The sequence below is a fragment of the Chlorocebus sabaeus genome, chromosome 18 (assembly GCF_047675955.1).
Source record: "Chlorocebus sabaeus isolate Y175 chromosome 18, mChlSab1.0.hap1, whole genome shotgun sequence".
Classification (NCBI taxonomy): domain Eukaryota; kingdom Metazoa; phylum Chordata; class Mammalia; order Primates; family Cercopithecidae; genus Chlorocebus; species Chlorocebus sabaeus.
The window spans coordinates 68,735,499-68,746,056 of record NC_132921.1 but is presented as its reverse complement, the minus strand read 5'-3'; the positions used below and the strand labels follow the sequence as shown (position 1 = coordinate 68,746,056).

The following is a 10,558-nucleotide window of genomic DNA, read 5'->3' as shown; positions in this document are numbered from 1 at the left end:
CCAAGTTTCAGCACCTCATACTGTACTTGGCACACAGTACTTAGCAAATATTTGCCTTTTGAATTACATGGAATTCAGACCTGTTAGGTATCCACTCTCCCAAGGGCTGAATCTCACTGCTCCTCAGAAGAATCAGAACTGTTAGTTCTCTTTGGGGAAAACCAACCCCCTTTCAATTTATGTTTAGGATGAGATGAAGATGATAATCCAGAGGTTATTAAGAATATACAGAGTTAAAAGCAAATACCTCCTTAACATGGATGTTCAACAGCGACTTAGCAAATATTAACAAAAGCATTGCCAGACACTAAGGGTGAGAGTAGAAAGCTGAGATGAGAGAAGTACCCCGGCTGACCGAGTCCAGGTGAGTTGTCTCCCATCCAGGCCTCCAGGACCCACGTCATGTGTGTTTTTTGTCCTTCAGGTAGCCGAAGAGCATCTCCAGGCCCCCCTCCACCAGCTCCGGCAGAGGCTTGGATAAAGGGTTGTGGGAAATGTGGAGCCCTTTGTCCATGGGATTCCAGGCGATCCTCACCAGTCTACACAGCAGGTGGAGTTCGCTTGGGAGGTTCTGGATGTCGTTGCTGTTGAGGTTCAGCAGCTCCAGGCTGGTGACCAGGCAAAGCGACCTCGGGAAGGAGTGGATATTGTTGGCCTCTGCGATGAAGATCTGAAGGCTGGTCAGGTGCTGGATGCTCTCAGCGATGTTTTCCAGGCGATTCGAGCCCACGTGCAAGAAAATCAGTTCCTTCAGGGAGAACACACACATGGGGATGTGCGCGAAGAGGTTGTTGCTGAGGTTCAGCTTCCTCAGTCTGGAGAGGTCAGCGAAGCACGCAGGGAGCTGGGACAGGCAGTTGTGCGACAAGCTCAGGACCTCCAGCTTTCGGCACAAGCTCAGCTCGGCCGGCACCTCGGTCAGGCAGTTCATGTTGACAAACAGGACCCTGAGGCCTTGCAGGAGGCTCACTTCTCTGGGCAGGCTCTTCAGGCGGTTCCCGCACAAGTTCAGGACCACGATCCGGGTCAGTTTCCCCACCTCGGGAGGGAGAACCCGGAGCTGGTTGTGAGACAGATTGAGTTTCTGGACCTCGGACAAGCCCCACAGAAAGTCGGGGATGTCTGTCATTCCTCTGGTGACCAGGCTGAAGCTGACGTGGTGCATGCCTCGCTTCAGCAGAGACCGCGGGTCCCTTCCCGGGAGCAGGGCATCGTCCCACGGAGAAAACTTCTGTCTCCTCCCCGTGAACAGTATCCTCTTGGGGCCCTTATCCTTGGAGCTGGCCCTTGACTGCCTGGCCCCCATCGTACCTTCCCTTCTATTCACTCTCCTCTGCCACCTCCCAGCAGGGACTGTGTCCTCTCAGCTGCTAAAAGCCAGGCTGTTGCAGGCAGGGAGCCTGCGTCCGGGTGAGAACCAACTTGTGACTAGGCGGTCCTAGCGTGGAGAAAGCTGCCTGGAGAGTCTTGATCAGGCCTTGCAGGTATCCGAGACAGGTCCCTGGGTGGCTGCAGGAGCTGTGCCTGTCCCCCAGCGTTTAGGTGTTTTTTCTCTGAGCAGCTGGGCTGTAATGATATACTTGTCCAGGAGGCTGCTAAACTGCTCAATTCCCTCTGAATGCCACAAGGCAGCTGTCACTGTCACTCTGCCTGAGTTTTATTGACCGGGTACATGCAAACAGGTCACAGGAAGGCTGCATATAACTTTACTCTCTCAGCTTTTCTTGGGTGTCACAGTTGAGGAGGGTGATTAGCAAGCCCATGTCTAAAAAGAAGTAAAGTGGAAAAACAGAGCAGGTCACACGAGCACCGGCTGGTGGCAGGATTGCGGGAGCTCAGCCAGACAACTTCACAGTGAACCTGGGCTCCGTGCTAGCGACAGTTGTGTCTCCAAAGCTAAGGCTCTGCAGATGATCTCGTAGGTCCCCGTTCCAAACCTCGATGAACTGTATGTTTGTGAAAACATGACAAAAGCAGCCCGGATACCTGGAATCGTCCAGGTCAAAGGTTTTTATCCTGTGCTTGTCAGAGGTGATTTGGTGAGAAGGGGGTTGGGAGGGATCTCAGCCCCTCACTCCCATTTCAGCCAGAGAAGCTCTGGGCTCATCTGTCTTACAGAGACCTTCTGTATTTAGTAGGATGTGCTTTAAATGTTTGAACAGCCACTTGAGTGGCCACCTCAGTATGGTAAGCACGGGCCACGCATTGTCCTGGAAGGATATAATGAGGCCCCCCTCACTATGCACCATTCTCTTTCTCTCTCTCTCTTCTCCTCCCTGTCTTTTTATTTATTTTTAATTTTTTATTTATTTCTTTTTCTTTTTCTTTTTCTTTTTTTTGACGGAGTTTTTGCTCTTGTCGCCCAGGCTGGAGTGCAGTGGCATGATCTTGACTCACTGCAACCTCCACCTCCTGGGTTCAAGTGATTCTCCTGCCTCAGCCTCCCAAGTAGCTGGGATTACAGGTGCACACCACCTCACCTGGCTAATTTTTGTATTTTTGGTAGAGACAGCATTTCACCATGTTGGCCAGCATGGTCTTGACCTCCTGATTGAGGCGGGTGGACCCGCCTCGGCCTCCCCGTCTTTTTCATGAATTAAAAAAGTTAACTTATACCTTAAGTTTGCACAATTAATTGTTGGTGTTATGGGCTGAACTGTGTCCCCTCACCCTGCCCTCAAATTTCGTATGCTGAAATTGTAACCCCCAGTATCTCAGAAGGCGCTGCGTTTGGCGATTGGGCCAAGTGAAGACGTAGGGAGAAGGCAGCCACCTGTGAACCAAGGAGAGAGGCCTCAGAAGAAGCCAACACCTTGATCTCAGGCTTCCAGTCTCCAGAATTGTGAGAAAAATACATGTCTGCTGTTTCAGCCACCCAGTTTCTTAGAGCAAGCCTGGCAAACTGACGTAGTTGGGGAGGAGGCGGACACACGTCTGCACAGGTGAAAAATCCTAAAAATACGTAGTGAGAAGACAAGGGGTATCAAGGTGCTGACCTAGGTTCTGAGCACAGGGCTTGTGGCCCTTGGCAAGGGCTGGTTTGGCCTGGAAGGGTGGGGTTTTTACTGCTATGTGTCCTGGAGACCCCTGCTGCTCCTGGGACCCTGACCTCACAGGGATGTTGCCACCAACCCAAGAGTTGTCACTGGGTCCTAGCTGTGTGCTGCCTGGGGAACCTGGACGTCCATCCACACCCAGGGTGCAGGATCTGACCAGGAGGAGCAGCAGAGGCAAAAACAAGGGGAGGCCAGTTCTCTCTCCACATGCCATTTGAAAGAGATCTGACCCCTTTGAGTCAGCCCCAGGGATTCTGGACAAAGGTGGAGACTTTGCACATGCTTTTTATGAGGCACTTGAGTGTTGTAGTTAACAATTGTGGTGGCTTGTGTGGGAGCAATGTGGCTAAATTTAGACCCTAAGTTTTTGGAGCAGACCATGCCTTATATATGTAAATTTCACATGGTTCTGTTAAAAAAAAAAAACAGAAAAAGAAAAGCTAGCTGTGCTTCCTCTTTCCTTCCATAAGCCTCAGAAATTATGCTAGAGTACTTGAAATGTGGGGAATTGCAGTACCTGGGATGGTTTGAGAAAAATATCAGTAAGTTTCTTCTTGTGACAATTCTCTGTCTTCCCCCTTAATACATTTTTTCTAATAAATATTTCTTGAGCACTTATCAATAGCCAATATTCATCAGATGTTTACTTATGTAAAAGTCACTGTAGCCCTCACTTTATAGGCAGAATGGGTATTAAAATTATCTCCATGTTACAGATGAGGAAAGGAAGATAGACAAAGGTAAGTTACTTATACAAAATCAACTCACTTACCCAAGATCAAGTAACTAGTCAATGGGAGAACCAGGATTCAATCTTAGTTGGTCCGCACAGAGCTCAGGCTGGGAAACACAAGAAGACGCTGGTCTTCTCTCTGTAGAGAAGCAAAGCAACTCTGGCTAGGACACGATCCCTTGCTTTCAAGTGCCAGGGTGTAGGATTGATGGAGCACAGGTCAAAAAATGACTACATTACTCCATGCATAGAAGTAACTACACAGGGCCGGGGGTGGTGACTCACGCCTGTAATACCAGTACTGGGAGGCTGAGGCGGGTGGATCACCTGAGGTCAGGAGTTCGAGACCAGCCTGGCCAACATGGCGAAACCTTGTCTCTACTAAAAACACAAAAAATTAGCTGGGTGTGGTGGCAGAGAGCTGCAATCTCAGCTACTCGGGAGGCTGAGGCAGGAGAATCGCTTGAACCCAAGAGGTAGAGGCTGCAGTGCGCTGAGATCGCCCCACTGCACTCCAGCCTAGACAACAGAGTGAGACTCTGTCTCAAAAAAAAAAAGAAAGAAAGAAAGAAATAACTACACAGCTAGATAGCAACCCTGTTTACCTTATGCCAGCATAACCAGGAAGAGCAAAAGTTAAACTATCATTCCAGAAAACTTCAGAGTGATGGATTTAGCGCCTCCAAAAACAGCTCAGGTCTTCTCCAGAGAGGTTCTCATATATCAGATGGACGAGCTGAGTCACTAGCTGACTTGTTTTCTTCTAACTTTTTGAAATGTAAATGCTGCCCACTCAGTGACTGTCAGTTATCCGGTCAGCACATAGTTCTCTGAGAGGACATTCCTTGTCCCTGGTCTCAGTTTTCCCCTCTATGAAATGGGTCATTTGGAGGGGATAATGGCCGAGAGCCCCTTTCCCAATCTCCCAGTCTGATTCTCACTACAGATGAGGCCACTTGTGAGAAAGTGAAAGGCACATTTAATCCCCTTTCTGGTAAAAGTATGCAAAATCCAAGACAGCCTTCATTTTTGTAACTTTTATGTTCGTCCTGGGGAATAAACACTAACAAGGAAATGTTGTTGGCTTTAGGGTTCTCTATACTGTGTAGACCACACATTTGACCTTTACCAAAAGAGACTTTTCAGGGCTCTCTGAATGGAATGCAGCTTGAAATAACTCTCAGAACATTGTTGGACAATTTTTTGAAATTCCAGGGCATTGTAAGTAATGTGATTATATTTAAAACCTAAGGAGCCTGGAGAATAATTGAAATGCATTTAATATGGTTGACATGTTTACTACATTGCTGTATGTTCCAGATGATTGTTCCAACATATGAAAATCAATATGAATTATTTTTTTAAACCTAAGTAATATAAAACTGAAATAATGAGAGTGTAAAATAGTAGGTTATGAAAACATCTGAAGCTACTCCTGAATTCACACTAATGGAATATCTACAGAAAGAATATTTTTTATTCTCACTATGACTTTTCAGCTTATGTCTGTACATCATGTGTTAATTTCAGAAGAAAGAAATGTGTACCTCTAAATAGTTGATTGATTAAAATAAACTTTCCACTGTTTAAAAAATTTAAAATAGGCCAGTTGCAGTGGCTTATACCTGTAATCAGTTTGGGAGGCTGAGGTAGGCAGATCACGTGAACCCAAGACCAGCCTGGGCAACATGGTGAAACCCTATTTGTACAAGAAATACACAAATTAGCTGGGCATGGTGGTGCATGCCTGTAGTCCCAGCTACTCGGGAGGCTGAGGTGAGGGGAACGTTTGAGCACTGGTGGGCGGGGCTGCAGTGAGCCATGATCGCACACTGCACTCCAGCCCAGGCGACAGAGCAAGACACTATCTCAAAAATAATAATAATAATAATTAAAATAGAAAATACAGAACAGTATGAAAAGAGACAATCCAGTTAACATTTTGCATATGTAAAGCTAGATCTTGTACCTATGCATATTGGCTTCTATCTGTTTTCCTTTACTAAAGAAAAAAATTTTTTTTCAAGATCTGCCTTAGCCTAGGTTTCCTCAAAAGCAGAGCTTCAGACAAAAGCTTATGGGGCTAATATTTTATTAAGGAGCACAACTGTGGGTAAGCAAGAATGAGGGAGACATGGGGAGGAGCATCAGGAAGGGGAGCAAGCACACGTGATGTGTTCTGAGCTGCCACATCTTTGCATCAAACACAGCCTGTTGCTAGGTTTTGCAGAGATCTGCAGAGAAGCTATATTAAACCATTGTAGCTCAGAATGGTCCATGGTTAAGCATCTATGAAATGCATGCAATAGTAAAACCCAAAGCACATAAAAAAAGAGTCCCTAAATCATGGTTATTGAAGACATATGGCCCATAGTACAGTACTAGGACAGTGTAAGAACTCTATCAATGATAGTTACTCTAAAAATGGTAGCCATTATATACACACATACACACACACACACGCCCCTGGAGTCATTGAGAGAACATTCTCCATGTGTTTGATTTTTATTTTGTCCTTCTTTATGAACTTTACACTTTCTTTTTTTTTTTTTTTTTTTTTTTTTTTTTTTTTTTTTTTTTTGAGACGGAGTCTCGCTCTGTCGCCCAGGCTGGAGTGCAGTGGCGCAATCTCGGCTCACTGCAAGCTCCGCCTCCCGGGTTCACGCCATTCTCCTACCTCAGCCTCCCGAGTAGCTGGGACTACAGGCGCCCGCCACTGCGCCCGGCTAATTTTTTTCTATTTTTTAGTAGAGACGGGGTTTCACCATGGTCTCGATCTCCTGACCTTGTGATCCGCCCGCCTCGGCCTCCCAAAGTGCTGGGATTACAGGCGTGAGCCACCGCGCCCGGCCTTACACTTTCTTTAAACCCAATCAAACCTGTAACTCTGAAGCATCCCTCATTTATCTCCCATTCATCTTCCATGCAAAACTTTAGTTAGTGCTAGGAGCTGTTTGAGACACTTTCATACATTCTATCTGACACAAATAATATTTGGAAGATTGATATTATTAACCTCATATTAACTATGAGGAAGTTGAGCCTCACTGAAGTTAAATGACTCTCCAGTTTGCAAAGCCAATTACTACCAGCATCAGAATCAACATTCAGGTCTTCTGATTCTGACTCTGGCCCTCTTTCCACTACATGGAAAACTGTCTTCCTCTGCACAATTTTTTCTTAGTAAGGTGGCCGATTATTTTTCCAATTAGAGCATCCCACAGCCTTCTAGCACACAGACACTGCAGCAAGAGGCAGCATAATCTAGTGGTTAATGTCATAAGCTCTGATTGATTGACCATCTTGGGTTTCAATCCTGGAAATTTTAGTCAAAGGCTGTGTGACCTAGGGCAAGCTACTTAGCTTGTCGGTGCTGTTTCCTCATATATAAAGTGGAGATAATAATACTACCCATACATAGGATGGGCGCGGTGGCTCACACCTGTAATCCCAGCACTTTGGGAGGCTGAGGTGGGCAGATCACGAGGTCAAGAGATCAAGACAATCCTGGTCAACACGGTGAAACCCCGTCTCTACTAAAAATACAAAAATTAGCCAGGCATGGTGGTGTGCGCCTGTAGTCCCAGCTACTTGGGAGGCTGAGGCAGGAGAATTGCTTAAACCCGGGAGGCGGAGGTTGCAGTGAGCCAAGATCACGCCATTGCACTCCAGCCTGACCAACAACAGCAAAACTCTGTGTCAAAACAAACCAAACCAAACAAACAAACAAACAAAACATAGAAATCATCAGTTTTTGTGCCAGTCTCCTCCATTAGACTATAAATACATTTCTTAGGGTGGAAGCTAAATCTTATTCATCACCGTTTGTTCTCCTTGAGCCTAGGATGTTGCCTCATATGTGGTACCTATTCAATAAGCCCTGGTTCCTCCCCACTGTATCCTCTTACTTATGAATCAAACCTACTCTATTTTAAGAGGCTTACTGACTGACTCTCTATCCTATTATATGACCCATATGACCAGAAACATAAATAAAATTGCCTTGCTTGTCAACTGGTATCAGACTTCTATTTATCCAAAATTACACTGCTGACATTATTCATTCGGGGAAAGAAAACCTACAAGCAAGGCCATTTTATCTCTTTGAAATCCTAATGTCAATAGCTCTTGCCTGTCACCGAACAAGATACAGAAATTATAGGACTGGTGCAACTCTAAGAAAGCATTGAGTCTACTTTTGCTGGCCAGCTGCATTTTATTAAATCATCTCAGCAAATTCAAATTTAGCTTTTTAAAAGGCTGCTTCTAGAAAGACAGCCATTTTGTTATTTTTCCTCTCGGGAAATCCATTTGCTGGGCTAACCCTAGCCTTCAGGTATCAGTTTTCCTTGCATCTTCCTATTTGTCTTCAATGGAGTTGGGTAACCAGTGAAGGCTTTTATAGTCCTGTTCATTCAGTCCTAATCCATCAAAGTACACTTCGTGCTTTACAGCACTGAAGGAAAGGCGAAATAAAAAGATGCTTTGATTAAAAGTCGAGAGAGTAATTAAATACCAATTCAGCCTTCTGCATATTAAGTTTATATCAGAAAGTAAGGTCATGAATTTAAGAGCAATGAGATTCTATATAATATCCACATACCAAAGTAGTAGAGCTTTATTAAAGATCGAGTCTCTTTTTAAGAAGTTTTAAATTATTGTGACATTTCAGGATAATAAATTGATAAATGGCTAAAAAAAAATTAAAAAAGCAAAGAAGAGACACTAAGTTCAGTCAAGTGAAATATCTCAGATCTAGGCCTCTCTGACAAAAAGTTTAAAATATGCATAGTGTGTATAAAACTTACCTGTTTAATAAATTATAAGTTTGAATCTTATTTAAAACTCCCCAAACTACTTACTATTGTTTTAATTTCAGATTTGGTCTAGACTATGTTAACAAAAATAAATTTTCCCTCTTCATTGAATTGGTGAGGAAAAGTTAAAAAGAGTTGAACCCTAGAGTAAGTGGAATTCCAAATTCAGTTTAAAATCCTTGGTTGGACTTTGTCCACATACCTCTGAGCCACAGGGGAATGTTTTCCAGCTTCTTTCTCACAGTGGATTCTGAGGGAGCACCGTCTTGGCTACAGCCCCTCTCATGGGAACTCCCCTGTGCATGCGGAAAATGTTGGTAGCATACATATCTGTGCCACTGGGGCAGGCTTGCCCACCACTGTCCAACAGCAAACTCTGAGGGGGCCCATTCTCAACTCCAGCCCCCATCACGGCAGTCAGGGAATGGTCCCACCGATCCAGGGATCTGCCAGGAAGTTTGCTCCTGTCTGGGTCAATGGGACAGGCTTCTATACTTGGTCCCTGGCCAGCCTTCCCACACAGACTGGTTACCCTCCTTAAGCCTACCCCAGGTCCATCCCAGCTGGGACACTGCAACAACCAACCTTGGAGTCTTTGTGAGACTTACAGTAAGCCTGGGCTTATGGCTCCCTCTAGTGCTTAAATGGCTGCAGGAGTCACAGGCTCTGACAAGGGTCAATCCACTTAGGTTTCTAGACAGGCTCTCTAAAGGATAGGCACAAATAAAGCTAGACTGCAAAGACCTGAATAAATACCTAATTCTTGAATGCACAGACATCAACGTACATCTACAATTATCAAGAACAGTCAGAGAATTATGACCTTACCTAATGGACAAAACAAGGCAGCAGTGACAGAATGTAAAGAGATAGAGATGTTTAATCTGACAGGCAAGAAATTCAAAATAGTCATGGTAAGGAACCCATTAACTTCAAGAAAACACAGAAAAACAATTCAGAATTTCATCAGATACATTTAACAGATAAACTGAAACAATAAAAAAACAGAAACTCTGGAGCTGAAAAACTACAAATGAATGAAAGGAAAAAAGCCCACAGACAGCAATAAAAGATAAAGTAGAAACAGAGAAGTGATAAAGTAAAAGAAAGAATCAATGAGCTTGAAGACAGGCTATTTAAAAATATACAGTCATAAGAGAAAAAAGAAAAAGAAATGAAAAGAATCAAGCTTATATAATCTGTGGAATCGCATCAAAAAAGCAAGTATTTGGGTTATTGGAGTTCAAGAAGAAGAAGAAAAAGACAAAAGGGTAGGAAGCTTATTCAAAGAAATAATTTTTAAAAAGGCGGGGGGGGGGCAGGCACAGTGGCTCATGCCTGTAATCCTAGCACTTTGGGAGGCTGAGGTGGGTGGATCACGAGGTCAGGAGATCAAAACCATCCTGGCTAACATGGTGAAACCACGTCTCTACTAAAAATACAAAAAAATTAGTTGGGCGTGGTGGTGGGTGCCTATAGTCCCAGCTACTTGGGAGGGTGAGGCAGGAGAAGCATGAACCCAGGAAGCAGAGCTTGCAGTGAGCCGAGATTGCACCACTGCACTCCAGCCTGGGCGACAGAGTGAGACTCTGCCTCAAAAATAAATAAATAAATAAATACATAAATACATAAAAGGTTGGGCGTGGTGGCTCACACCTGTAATCCCAGCACTTTGGGAGGCTGAGATGGGTAGATCACGAGGTCAAGAGATTGAGACCATTCTGGCCAACATGGTGAAACCCTGTCTCTACTAAAAATATAAAAATTAGCTGGGCATGGTGGCACGTGCCTGTAGTCCCAGCTACTCGGGAGGCTGAGGCAGGAGAATCACTTGAACCCAGGAGGTGGAGGTTGCAGTGAGCTGAGTTCACGCCATTGCACTCCAGCCTGGTGACAGAGCAAGACTCTGTAAAACACAAACAAACAACAACAACAACAACAACAAAAAACCT

The 10,558-nt window shown here is 44.7% G+C and overlaps 1 protein-coding gene across 1 annotated transcript; it reads right to left on the bottom strand.

The window, feature by feature from the left end:
• Positions 1–400: 400 nt before the first annotated feature.
• On the bottom strand, positions 401–5,314 carry LRRC30 (leucine rich repeat containing 30). The gene has a single exon (XM_007974616.3). The coding sequence runs from the start codon at positions 1,304–1,306 to the stop codon at positions 401–403; it is 906 nt and encodes a 301-aa protein (XP_007972807.1). The 5' UTR covers positions 1,307–5,314.
• Between the last annotated feature and the right edge of the window lie 5,244 nt (positions 5,315–10,558).

Coding starts and splice junctions, on each gene's coding strand:
- LRRC30 (XM_007974616.3), bottom strand. CDS start 1,306: ATGGGGGCCAGGCAGTCAAGGGCCAGCTCCAAGGATAAGGGCCCCAAG.